Source organism: Bubalus bubalis, chromosome 23 (assembly GCF_019923935.1).
Source record: "Bubalus bubalis isolate 160015118507 breed Murrah chromosome 23, NDDB_SH_1, whole genome shotgun sequence".
NCBI lineage: Eukaryota > Metazoa > Chordata > Mammalia > Artiodactyla > Bovidae > Bubalus > Bubalus bubalis.
Genome location: NC_059179.1, coordinates 36,189,066 through 36,203,205, shown reverse-complemented (window position 1 = coordinate 36,203,205; position 14,140 = coordinate 36,189,066). Strand labels below are relative to the sequence as shown.

The 14,140-nt window shown below is 37.9% G+C and overlaps 1 protein-coding gene across 2 annotated transcripts in view; it reads right to left on the bottom strand.

The window, feature by feature from the left end:
• Nucleotides 1–14,140, bottom strand: part of ATRNL1 (attractin like 1) — an 802,632-nt gene that overhangs the window by 127,599 nt on the left and 660,893 nt on the right. Inside the window, exon 28 of one of the 2 annotated variants that reach the window (XM_025273995.3) lies at nt 5,535–5,649. The exons of the other annotated variant lie outside the window; for it this stretch is intronic. Coding sequence (XP_025129780.3) covers nt 5,535–5,649 — 115 coding nt within the window. The remainder of the gene's footprint in view (nt 1–5,534; nt 5,650–14,140) is intronic. 2 annotated transcript variants of the gene reach the window in all.

Genomic DNA, 14,140 nt, shown 5'->3' with positions numbered 1-14,140 from the left:
GACAGAGGATGAGATGGCTGGATGGCATCACTGACTCGATGGACATGAGTTTGAGTAAATTCCGGGAGTTGGTGATGGACAGGGAGGCCTGGCGTGCTGCGATTCATGGGGTTGCAAAGAGTCAGACATGACTGAGTGACTGAACTGAACTGAACTGAGCGACCTTCACTAGTATTCTTGCCTGGAGAATGCCATGGACAGAGGAGCCTGGAGGGCTATGTCCATGGGGTTGCAAAGAACCGAAGATGCCTGAAGCAACCACCAGTTTCACTTCACAATGTGTACGTTATTTTTTTAGTTCAACGATTGGTGCTAGTTACTTTTATTTCCTAACATGTGATATATGGAATATGGTTTCTTAACTGGTCCTGAGCAGCTGGAAAGGCAAGTTAAGCTACTCCTCAGAAACAATTTATTGCTCTTCTTACCCCAAACTGGTATGATTTAGCATAATGGATAGTAGAACTGTACAACAGGATTGGAGTGAAACCCATCCTAGGAATCAAACCCAATCCAGTCATTTCATACACGTAAAAATACAACCCAGAAATGAAAAGACTTGGCCACCCAGTTAGCTGGTGGCAGAGCTGGATCTGGACTTTGGGTGGGACTTGTGACTCCAAGTCCATTAACTCACTCCAAAGTCCCTTTGGGTGGGACTTGTGACTCCAAGTCCCCTAACTCCTATGAGTTAGGACCTAAAAGTTGCGGTCCTAATACTGCAGGCCCTATGTTGTTACTACAAAACGGAGTCATATTTTCACTAGCAGATATGTCGCAGCATGTATGTATTTGCATTCTATCAAATTCCTATAGTTAAGTCACCAGGAAGGAGAAATCTACCTTTCTTGTGCCTTAAACCCAATGCTTAGCAGAACCCTCCAGGTCCTTCCTCCTTCATCTGGATATAAAGCTTTTTTCAGAAGAAGAGCAATTGAGAACCCCACCGTATCTTTATCCAGAGAAGCACAGTGATAAGGTAGAGTCTTGGCTGCTGAGGATCTAAGTGGCCTTGAATTTGACTTCGGGTTTACTCACTCACTGGCAGTATTGGCCCTTGGATGAGTCATTTAATCTCTCTTGAGTTTAAGGATACATATATTTTTAATTTGTAAAAGTGGGATAATAATAGCTACTTCTCAGGTTCATTAAGAGGATTAAATGAATTAGTGTATATAAAGAACCTGCTTCAGAGCTCTCTTCCCTCTTGTTCTGCTTTTTGTTATCCTTTCTTTTTATCTGATCAAATCAAAGTTCTCTTCTTGTCATTATTACCCATGATACTGTGGGTAGACTGTCATTTTAAACATCGTACAATATTTCTAGATTTTTCAAAATAATCTGGTCAGCCTGCCAAAACTTCAAAGCCTAAAGGGAAAAGAATTTCAAAACCTTAGAAATTCCAATAGCTTTCATTTTGTTTGTTTTGCCAAACATGAAGCCAGATCAGGGCAACATTCTACATTTTAAGTTGAGCACCTAACTCCTTTAAGGCAGTGGACATTTGGGCCACCAGATTTTTAATCCAGTGATAAAAGTTAATCTGCTTCATATTAGTAAGAATCCATAAACTATGAAATCCTTCATCCTCCATCACAAAGTGATAGCAATCATGATCATTTTCAATTTATGCTTTTGAAGAGCTCTCTTTGTCCACATTTCATCTTAATATGACTCTAAAATGCGTGGGGACCTTGCTCTGCAAGGTGACGGGTGATATGCTTGCCCTGCTTTCATGGGGACGTCAGCCTTGCAACCACTCTGAGGTCAAGAGAAAGTGGCTGTGTACATGTGTCCACAGCAGAAATCCTGCTTTAGCCCAGAGAGTCTGGCGTGGTTGGCAGTGGTGGTTCATAGGAAATACAAGGATGAAGCAGCAGGTTTACAGAGCTAGGGAGCAGGGAACCTAATTAGCCCAGCACCAGGAGTGCCAAAAAGCCTATTTAGTATTTTTTGCTTTTCTTCTTCTAAGCTACCTAGAGGGAGAATTGCTCATAACATCTACATGCATTATATGGAAAAAAAAAAGACTACTGAATGGAGTAATCTAAAGGATGAATCTGCAGTTTCTCTTCTGACCTCTGCTAAGATGAGCCATAGAAGGGACTCCATGCATTTTAGACAGACGCTAAAAGGGCCATGTCTAATATTACTTGCTAAATAATACTGGAATATCTGCTGGTAGAAAGAGCATAAAGTCCAAAAGACAAGGCCATGATTTGAATTAAAAAAAGAAAAAACAACCCCACTAGTTGCTACTTAAAAGAGACGGCCAGAACTAACCCTTGCCTTTTTTCCAAATCACTTATTTGATCGTGCTGACGTGTAGGCTCTGAGAGAAAGCCACCATGCTCACAGGATGCTTCCGCCTTCTCCATATCCTGAAACTCATCCTTCTCTTAAATGCTTTTATTCATGGTAATGAAGAGTGCATTATGAAAAGCATCATTTGACATTTAGGAAGCTATGTTTCAGAAAAGGGCCTGATTAAAAAATTAGAAATTGTACAAAGTACTGCAAGAGGACTTTTAATCTAATAATTAATGTTTATTCATCACTGAATAGATACGTTCACATTAGGAGACATAAATAGCCCAAGAACCAAGAGAAGACTCTGGGAACCCTGTCCTTTACACAGTGGAAATGGCGTTTGTCCATGAGGCTCCTCCTCCACTTTCTTCTTAACTCCCTCTCACCTCTAACCCTGCACCGATGCTGGAGGAGGCTCTTCAGAACATAAGGCTCCTGGTGGTACGATTAGAGAATCAATGAATGGATTCTAGTCCAACTGCTCATTTTATTATTGCTCACTGAGTCTCATAGATAGAAGTGGTTGCTCAAGGTCATGTTTCCCAGGTCTCCTATCATCAAAAATATTTATGAACTGCTTTCTATACACTGTGATAAGCAGAGACACACATCTTTATCTTCCTGTCAAGATACGAGATGAACCGAAAATTAGCAATGAAATAACCAACGTCAACATTTCCCTCTGAAGAGCCAATATGGAATGCATTTCCTCTCAAATACTGGATGATACTATGATAAGTTTTCATTGACGAGGTACACACCAAATTATCTTGATGAAAAGGGAAAAAAATAAGTCATTTAGTTTGCATACTGGTGTCAACATTTGCTTTGATTAGAGAAAACGCATATGCGAATATTAGAAAATTGCTATTGGCATTGTCTTTTTTACGCCTGAAAAGTCAAGAGTTTTTCTTAAAAAACATATTGTTTCCCACATCTTACCATGAAAAATTTCAAACACACAGAAAAGTGGAAAGAATTTTACAATGGACTCCAGGATTCACATCACCTAGATTCTACAATTAACATTTCTTTACTTGCTTTATATCTTCCATCTGCTCATCCTACTATCCACCCATTAGTAATATTATGCATTTCAAAATAGACTGCAGACAGAAGACAACATTTTATTTTGAAGGACTAGAATCAATGAGTTTTCCTACTCCTATAGAATTGGCTAAAAAAATTATTTTTTTTTTCAAGGAAGAACAAACTCATCCTGAATGGTGCACACAGATATTCAACAGAGTTCAATGTATAGCCACTATAAACAGTGTGGCAAATTAACTCAAGGTTTTGTCTACTTTTATTAACCCTGTAGATGTTTTCAGTACTCCTCCAAGTGTTTGGCTTTGTGAAGACATGGGCTGTAGATTACAGAAAAATAAGCTCTCTCCTATAGATCATAGGAGAAAATTGCCTGGAATGTTAGTAATAAATATTTTTGTTGGTGTTTGGCTCTATACTCTAATACTTTCTAATTATTCCTTGAGTGTAGGAATACAGAGATTTATAACATAAATTCTTTTCATTTATAAAGTGAGTTTTATGATACCTATAGCTCATGCTTGTCATAAGGATCAACCATGAAAAATAGGAAAACACTTTGTAAGGAGTAAAAATCTGTGTGCATCGAATATAGCATTATCGTTAGTAATTGCAATGCATCTGTAATAAAACACAGCTGAGGTAATGGTCCTCACTGCTGTTTGGCTTTTTTAAATCAGTCAAATAGATTTCAAAGGTTAAAGGGACAGAGTATTGGCAGTTGCCTTCACTCTGCCTGTCCGTACGTCATCTTGTCAAGGATCTAGAAGAACCTTGGTGTATATTGCATAGACTTCTTTTCATTAGTGAAGTGTTTGTTTTGGACATCATCCCATCCTTGAAACAATACTTCCATTAGCTGGGCACACTACCTATAATTATCCATCTTATCTGACCAGTGCCAAGGTATTCTGTTCACTGCATCCCCTTTACCTTGGTGGTTCTGAAAGGAGAAAGGGAAGGCACTCAACTCAACATACGAGAAGGTTTATTTCATTGAATAAAACAACTACAAATGAACTGTGGGTAGAAATTCCTACAACAAGATATCATCAGGTACCATAACTGACAAGTTTGGAGGTGATGGAGATCTTCTGTTGCCATACAGAAAAAATTATATTACATGAATATCTTAAAATTTATAAGCTATAAAGTAGGGTAGCTTCCATTTTTGTATCTTGTTGGGCACAAATCGAGAAAGTAAGGACCAAGGTTAGAGCTAACTAGGGAATTAAGGAAAGAAAAATAAGCAGGGAGATGAGTTCATCATCAATTTCCATTACTGAGAACCTGCCCACATCCTTGCACTTTATTTTACCCTTAAGGGGAAGTGAAGAGAAAGATAGATTTAAAATCACCCTTACCCTTAAAAAGCATCCATTTCACTAAGAGTTGTTTAGAGAAAACAATTGGGAGAAAGAACAATTAGAAACAAAAGGATATGTACAAAGAGAAATAGACACACTTTCTGATTTAGTAACAAGTTATACTCAACATTGGGCATGTTTACAATATAGACAATGGTCAAAACAATGAGAAGATCTCTAAGAGGATACATGGAGTTACTTCGAATTTAAAATATGCTTTTCATGCAGGAAAACGAATATTAGAGGAAAAGTCTGGCTGTGCTCAACTAAAGGCGAGGGTCCCCAGGTCTATGAACCGCATCTGGCTGGTGCTGACAGCAAGAACATATCTTAAATGTTCCAGGATGGATGCATCAAGCTCTTATTCTCTGATGCCACAAAACATTCCAAACATGCAAGTGAGTTCCTTAATTAGATTCTGTATTTATGAAGCAAGCTTCTAATCGCATTTATAATTTGGCAACCTATATGATACACATACTGGGAGAAAAGTAGCTGCCCAAAAGGGTCAAGAACTTGCTTTCCCCGCTAGTGAAAGTACTCATTGTAATTACAATGACCAATTGAAGTGTGTGTGTAACATACATACATGTGTATATTACATACAAATACACACATATATTCAATATGCATTTCTAAGACAAACACTGGCGAGATACTTGGATAGAAGTTGTATTCTAATAAAATTTAACCATACTCTGAATTAGAACCTTGCAAATATCTTTATTATGCTATCTGGTAGTATTGTTTATTTCTTCTGTTCCGTCTACATGTTTTGTTTAACTGTTGATGGTGCCTCATTCATCTTACCTGACTGCCCAGGGGGAGGGGCACCTGATGGCCCTCGCGGTAGACAAAGAAACACGGTCAGAACTGCAGCTCTGTTCCCAGCACAGGGTTCAATGGCTATTGGTTTGGGTGCTCCCTGAAAAAGAAAACCCATTCTAAATTTGCATTGTTTACACGATACTGTTACTCTACTTTTCTCTTATGCTTCAGGCAGCTAAAATGTACATTCTTAGTAGTTGAAGAGACACCACCTTTCAATTTTTAATAGTTCAATTGAGTATTTTATTGTAGTACTATTTTTTTTTGTAGTGGTGGTCATTTACATTTGGAAAACATTTTTCTTGGGACATGTTAGCATGTGTTTTTGCAATTTTTGAAAAGTACTCATTGTTTTGCTCTATTTTCATCTTTTTTTCTCTAGCAGTTTATTTTTTAGTGAGTGAGGTTTACAGAAAATTAAGAGGAAGCTATAGATATTTTCTATCTATATTATTTATCTATTATTTTTATATATATCTATCTTATTTAACTTGTATGCAGAGTACATCATGAGAAACGCTGGGCTGGAGGAAGCACAAGCTGGAATCAAGATTGCTGGGAGAAATATCAATAACCTCAGATTTGCAGATGATACCACCCTTATGGCAGAAAGTGAAGAAGAACTAAATAACCTCTTGATGAAAGTGAAAGAGGAGAGGGAAAAAGTTGGCTTAAAGCTCAATATTCAGAAAACTAAGATCATGGCATCCGGTCCCATCACTTCATGGCAAATAGATGGGGAAACAGTGGAAACAGTGGCTGAACTTTATTTTTCTGGGCTCCCAAATCACTGAAGATGGTGATTTCAGCCATGAAATTAAAAGATGCTTGCTCCTTGGAAGGAAAGTTATGACCAACCTAGACAGTATATTAAAAAGCAGAGACATTACTTTGCCAACAAAGGTCCGTCTAGTCAAGGCTATGGTTTTTCCTGTAGTCATGTATGGATGTGAGAGTTGGACTATAATGAAAGCTGAGTGCCAAAGAATTGATGCTTTTGAACTGTGGTGTTGGAGAAGACTCTTGAGAGTCCCTTGGACTGCAAGGAGATCCAACCAGTCCATGCTAAAGGAGATCAGTCCTGGGTGTTCATTGGAGGGACTGATGTTGAAGCTGAAAGTCCAATACTTTGGCTACCTGATGTGGAGAGCTGACTCATTTGAAAAGACCCTGATGCTGGGAAAGATTGAGGGCAGGAGAAGAAGGGGATGACAGAGGATGAGATGGTTGGATGGCATCACCAACACAATGGACATGGGTTTGGGTGGACTCCAGGAGTTGGTGATGGACAGGGAGGCCTGGCATGCTGCAGTTCATGGGATCCCAAAGAGTCGGACACGACTGAGCGACTGAACTGAACTGAACTGATAGATATTTTCCATAAACCCACTGCCCCCATGCACAGCCTCCCTGATTATTAACATCCCCACTAGAGTAGCACATTTGTAAAAAGTGATGAACCTAGAATGACACATCTCTAGCAACCAGAGTCCACAGTTTACATTCGAGTTCACTCTTGGTGTTGTATGTTCCATGGGCTTGGACAGACATATAATGACATGTACTCATCACTACAGTATCATATAGAACAGTTTTGTGTGCTCAGTCGCTTCAGTCTTGTCCGACTCTTTGCGATCCCATGGACTGTAGCCCGTTAGGCTCCTCTGTCCGTGGAATTCATCAGGTAAGAATACTTGCTTGAGTGGGGTGCCATGCCCTCCTCCAGGGGATCTTCCCAACCCAGGGATCAAACCTGTGCCTCCTGCATTGCAGGCAGATTCTTTACTGCTGAGCCACAAGGGAAGCCCATAGAGTAGTTTAACTGCCTTTAAAATCCTTTGTGCTCTGCCTGCAAGTCCAGGAAATTACTGATTTTTTTATTGTCTCCATAGGTTTTCCTTTTCCAAAATATCATATCTTATAGTTGAAATCATACAGTATTTAGCTCTTTCACATTGACTTATTTCACTTAAAAATACACATTTAATGTTTGTCTGTGTCTCTTCAATGTTTAGTGCTCTATAATATTCCATTGTCTTGATGTATTATACTTTATCTATTCAACTACTGAAGGACATCTTGATTGCTTCCAAACTTTGGCAATGATTAATAAAGCTGCCCAAAACATCCATGAACAAGCTTTTGTGTGAACATAAATTCTCAACTCCTGTGGGTAAATATTAAGGAGCATGACTAGGATCACACAGTACCTTGTGTCATTTAACACTAAATCCTGGCACTCTGTAGAGGTCAACAGGCTTACATCTAAATAAATAAATGTATTTCAATATATTTGATATTTGATATGTAGTCTGTGAGCCACAAAGTTGTGTAATTTCTGTTGCTTTTTCACAATTGCTTCTTCTCACCAATGATAAAATAGTTTAATCAAATTATCACAATCCAAAATATTTTATCTTTAAAAATATTTTCCCAGTTTTATTGAGACATAATTGACATAGAGCAAGACACATCTTTAATATCATTTCAGTGAAATACATATGTAATAATCACCCATCAATATATTTTTAAATTAATTAATTAACTGTAATTTGAGCTACCCTGGGTCTTCGTTGCTGCTCATGGGCTTCCTGTAGTTGTGGCAAGTGGGGGCTACTCTAGTTGTAGTGTGAGGGCTTCTCACTGTGGTGGCTTCTCATTGCAGAGCACCGGCTCTAGGGCACTGGCTTAGTGTTGCCCCATGGTAAGTGGAATCTTCCTGGACCAGGGATGGAATTCATGTCCCCTGCATTGGCAGGTGGATTGTAAACCACTAGATCACCAGGGAGGTCCCCACCAATGCATTTGTATTAAATGCATTGTATTTGTATTAAATAATATAACTTTCAGTTCAGTTCAGTTCAGTCACTCAGTCTTTGCAACCCCATGGACTGCAGCATGCCAGGCCTCCCTGTCCATCACCAACTCCTGGAGTTTACTCAAACTCATGTCCATTGAGTCAGTGATGCCATCCAACCATCTCATCCTCTGTTGTCCCCTTCTCCTCCCGCCTTCAATCTTTCCCAGCATCAGGGTCTTTTCAAATGAGTCAGTTCTCCACATCAGGTGGCCACAGTATTGGAGTTTCAGCTTCAGCATCAGTCCTTCCAATGTATATTCAGGGAAGATTTCTTTTAGGATGGACTTATTGGATCTCCTTGCAGTCCAAGGGACTCTCAAGAGTCTTCTCCAACACCAAAGTTCAAAAGCATCAATTCTTTGGTGCTCGGCTTTCTTTATAGTCCAACTCTCACATCTGTACATGACTACTAGAAAAACCATAGCTTTGACTAGATGGACCTTTGCTGGCAAAGTAATGCCTCTGCTTTTTAATATGCTATAACTTTAGAAATAAAATAAATGAATACATGAAAATGATTACACATGATGCTAGTACTTTTATTAAGTACTTCCTATGGATTAGGTATATGAACTGCTCTCTATATATTAATTTATTTAAATCTTACAACTGGATAAGATAAGAACACTGAAGCAAGAGATTAAAAAAACTTGCTTAAATTTACACAACCAGAAAGTAGCAGGGCTGAGATTTAAACACAGATAGGCTGTCTCCTGAGTCGATGTTCTTAGCAACACAAGGAAGTCTATCATATTATGAATGTAGGAAAATTCATGCACCCACACACACATATACATAAACACATGTGTAAGTGCACATGTGTGAACACATACAATCCACGCACACACATGTGAACAAAAGCACATACAGAATTTAAGTTTAAATACAATGTCACCTTTGAAACAACAGGAATGTCATTTTACCTGAGGATGCTGATTTTGGCTATTTCCCTCAAAAAGTACCGGTGGGACATGCTTGACTTATCAAAGAAACATCTACACATAAAGGCAAAATTAAATAGAAGAAAAAGTATCACTACTTTAATTTTTAGAATAAATGATTTGTTTAGTCTTGGCTATCTCACTTTAAAAGTGCAGGTAAGACATGGTTGACTTATCAAAGTAGCATCTCTACATAAAGGCAAAATCAAATAGAAGAAAAAATACCACTGCTTTAGTTTTTAGAACAAATACCTTGTTTAGTCTTTTATTTTAAACTGATATTGGAATTTCTCAGAAGAAACACAGACATATGTATTCATCCACCTCAAATATTTTAGAATACTGCCAGTTCCAGAAAGTTTAACGAGGCATTAAAGATAAAATATGTCCCTTTTCATGTAAAACTTAGACTGAAATTTCTGGTGACAACGGTTTTATGTGGTTATAAAGGATTTCTCCTTTATAGTGATATAAATCTCATGTTTTAAAATTATCCTCATACAGATACATTTTGGGGAATTTTCGATATAAAGGTGAAAGTGGCCATGGTAACAGAAGAAAAGGGCATAAAACTCTTCCAAGAAAATGCTGTAAGCCATGTTGCAATACCTGTATCAAGTTACATGGTCTATGGTTTTCCCCTTTAAAGCTTACATTTAATTTAACAGACTTATTTTTGAAAATGTTAAGCCAAAATCAGCATAAGTACACAGATATTCTTCGATGATGCAAATATTTAGAGAATAGGCTTGTCATATTTCAAGGATAACAGAAAAACACTATGAATGTTTTGAACCATATTTCTAGGCTCCTGAAATTTATCCTAATTTAATAAATGCAAAGTATATGTAAAGGTCAATTGGTTAAAATATACTAAGAGAAGACAGAATGAATTCATGTTTAAATGATGGTGATATATTAGAAATACTCGCATCCCTTTTAATATACCTAAGAAATAATTCATCATTTCCACCATCAGGCAAGGTTTTCTTCGCTATTTTGTTCTTAAGCACTCAATGAAAGTGAAAAAGTGAAAGTGTTAGTCAATCAGTCATGTCTGAGTCTTTGTGACCTCATGGACTGTAGCCTGCCAGGCTCTCTCCAGGGAATTCCACAAGTAAGAATACAGGAGTGGGTTGCCATTCCCTCCTCCAGGGGATCTTCCTGATCCAGGGATCGAATTCGGGTCTCCCACATTGCAGGTGGATTCTTTACCATCTGAGCCACCAGGGAAGCCCTAAGCACGCAATAGCACTACTACTCAAAATATCCAAAGCCACGCTAAAACACTCGATTATAAAACTAAGAACGATTTCGCAATTACAACACACACACACACACACAACACACAAAACAACAACCAGTTGAGAAACAGTGCTCTTGGTTTACAAGATTTATAAAAACAAGAAACAACGTGAGAGTACATCAGCTGATAAACAGCTAACATTTATTAAGTGCTTACAATATGCCTTGTGCATATTATGTGTTGTCAGGCTACATTTCTGCTGCTTTAAGCACTAGAAGAAAAGGTTTTAAACATCGGACGCCAAGGCTGAAAGCACCAGCTGAGAGAAAAATTAGTAAAAAAAAAAAAACACAAACAAACAAAAAACAAAAAAACTGTAAATTTCAAATAGAAAATGGCTTAATTATTTAATACTTTAAAACTTCAGAGAGTCAGCAACAGATAAAAGACAGTGTAATAAAATATCTTGACCGTGGGAGAGAAATTATTTGCATAGAGGCCACTTCTGTAGAATCTTCCTTAAAATAATTCTCTCACTCTTAATTTTACTGCTATTGCACAGAAAACATTCAGAAATTTCACTATATTGATAGGCTATATGAAAGGAGATTATAATCCTATTTTAAAATCAAATTGGCTTACAACTTTCTCTATTTTTAGCTATAAAATTTTCATAAAAGGATATTAGCAAAAATATGAATTATTCATTATGTTTAAAATATTAGTGACTAGCACAGCTCTTTGACACTTCTGGCAGGAATTCATATAATTTAAAAAATTATTTCCAAAGACTTTGTGGCAAATATTACTTTCAATAAAGTATTTTAAACAAAAAAGAAAAACACTTTATAGCACTTGGGTTTTACAACAGAAAATAGCAACCCCCCTGAATGATATTTCTGATACCTTGAGGTTTGTCAGTTGTTTAGCAATAAATACATAGCCATGCATCAAAATCATTTCACAATGACATAACATGTTCACTGAACTGTGCAGTTTATCATACATTTTCCATGGCTGCCTTTGAAAGAGATAAGGCATGGGTTTGTTTGCCCACAGCACCCAGCAACTGTGATTTACTTCTAGGCATTTTCATATTTGTTGTACCGAAAGAACCAGGCGTTAGACCGTGCCAGAAAACATCACTGACAGTTATGTAATTAGCAGTCCTTGTTTATTAAGCACGCGGAGCTTTTACAAAAGACTTGTTTTGTTCACAGCAGTTACTTCTGAAACTATTGTACTCATATCTTTAAGTTCTTGCTTTTTTTTGGAGCAATTCTAAAACTCTTTCCATTTTTGAGCTATTCAAAGACTAGCAAGTTACCAGAGAAGCTTCTGAAATCATAAGTATTTTCAAGATTACAGTTCTTAAAACTTCCAGTAACATATTCTGAAACGGAAACCACCTTGTGAATCTGGGGTGTCCTGGAAAACTGCTGCTACAAGAAGCCCTGGGTGTTTAGAAGACTTCAATGGGCAAAAGCTGGCTGCCTGTTCCTTCCTCCAGTGTTTGCTTCTCAAAGAGTGAGTGAAGGAGGAAGTGAGTGACTTATAGAAATCACACTGAAGTCCATCACTGGAAACTAACCCCAGAAGCTGAGGATTTGAGAGAATTACATGTAACTGATGGAGTAGGAAGTGGCTACCCACTCCAGTATTCTTGCCTGGAAAATCCCATGGACAGAGGAACCTGGCGGACTACAGTCCATGGGGTTGCAAAGAGTCAGACATGACTGAGCATGCACGCATATATAACTGAATCGCTTTACTGTACACCTGAAACTCTGTAAATCAACTATACTTCATTAAAAAATAAAACAGAAAACAAAACCAAAACTTTTAATACTGCCAAAGCAGGGCTTGCCAACTCAAATTACTTCAAGGAACAGCTCACGTTTATTAAGTGCTTACGATATGCCTTATGCTATGCCAAATGTTTACATGGGTTTAATCCTATTCCAAGAGGTAGGGACTATTCCCATTTCATAAATTGTGACACTGAAGCTCAAAGAGTTTATGTAACATAACTAAGGTTGCAGACCTAACAGGTGAACAAGCCAGGATTTGGAAAAATATAGCTATCTTCTCACCTTGTATGCCTAACCATTATGCACACTGCCTGTAACAGGTAAGCAGATTGTCTTAACCTGTAGAGTAAGACAGTTAAAAGTGATGGGCACCACAGTGAACTGGAAAGTACAAGATTTATTTAAAATATTCACCCTCAAAAATGTTGCTGCCAAAAAAAAAAAGTCTGTGTGTTAAAATGGGCTGAGAGCCACTACTTTGTAAAATGGAATTCAAGATATCACTTCAGAGTTGCCAGGCTCTTGTGTCTACCCATTCACCAAACTTCATCTTTTATTCTGCATAAGCGCCATGTTTTAGTCAATGTAAGTGCTTACTCTTCAGTACTTGCACCCAGGGTTTCCAGAATCTGTTCCTTCTTCATTCATAATATTCCTACTGTCCAGGAGATCCTTCCTATAGATCTCTAACTTTCCTAAAACTATACATCTCTCAGGGACAACTCATGCATGAAGTTTCCTCTGGTCTGAGGTATGTAGTCTGTCCCTCCTTAGTTCCCTAATCATTATGGCCCTTTTCATTTTCCAAATGACACTTAAGCAAGTGTACTGTTTTCTCACTGGAAAAAGCTCCTTGAGGGCAGGTCCAGTTTCTTATTCATGTCTATTGACCTTGTACTCACTTCCTCTATTAGAAAAGTGTAAGCACAGTGCCTGTGTTACCTTTTGGGGATAACTGTTTCCCAGTCTTATAGTAAAAGATTGATCCCAATCTTAGAAGATTTATAAGATAAATAAGATTTATAATCTTATAACAATCGTTAAGATTTTTTCCCAATCTTTTAGTAAAAGTATAGGTATTGGTGTACATGTATATCTCTATTAGATTCCTGCTCTTCCAAGGCAGATATCAAGTTAGACTCTTTTTTTTTTTTTGCCTTACCTAAAACCTCCAATGGGGTGCTGGTGGTGGAGTGGGGGATTGGGGGAGGGTTCCCAGTGGCACAGTTTTAAAAATCCAGCTGTCAATGCAGGAGATGTAGGTTAGATCCCTGGGTCAGGAAGATTCCCTGGAGTAGGAAATGGCCACCCATTTCAGTATTCTTGCCTGGGAAACTTCATGGACAGAGGAGCCTGGCGGGCTACAGTCCATGCGCTCGCAAAGAGTTGGACATGACTGAGTGATTAAGCCCACACACAGCATCTAATGGAATGCATTTTTACACATGGTAAGTGAATTAGTAAATGAAAGAATACATGGAATCATCACATGGTGAGATAACTGGTGGGCATGATTCAGTTTCTATCCAAATTATGAAATATTAAAGGGATAAAATAAAACACTGAAAAACAATATTAGCTAACGTTTACTGAGTACTTACCAGGAGCCAAGAGCTGTGCTAAGCACTGTGTTTGATTACTGTCTTATTTTCTATTTTATACAGATGAATGAATTGAAGTTCAGAAAAGTCAGACAATATTCTCAGGGTGACAGAGCTAGAAAGTGGCAG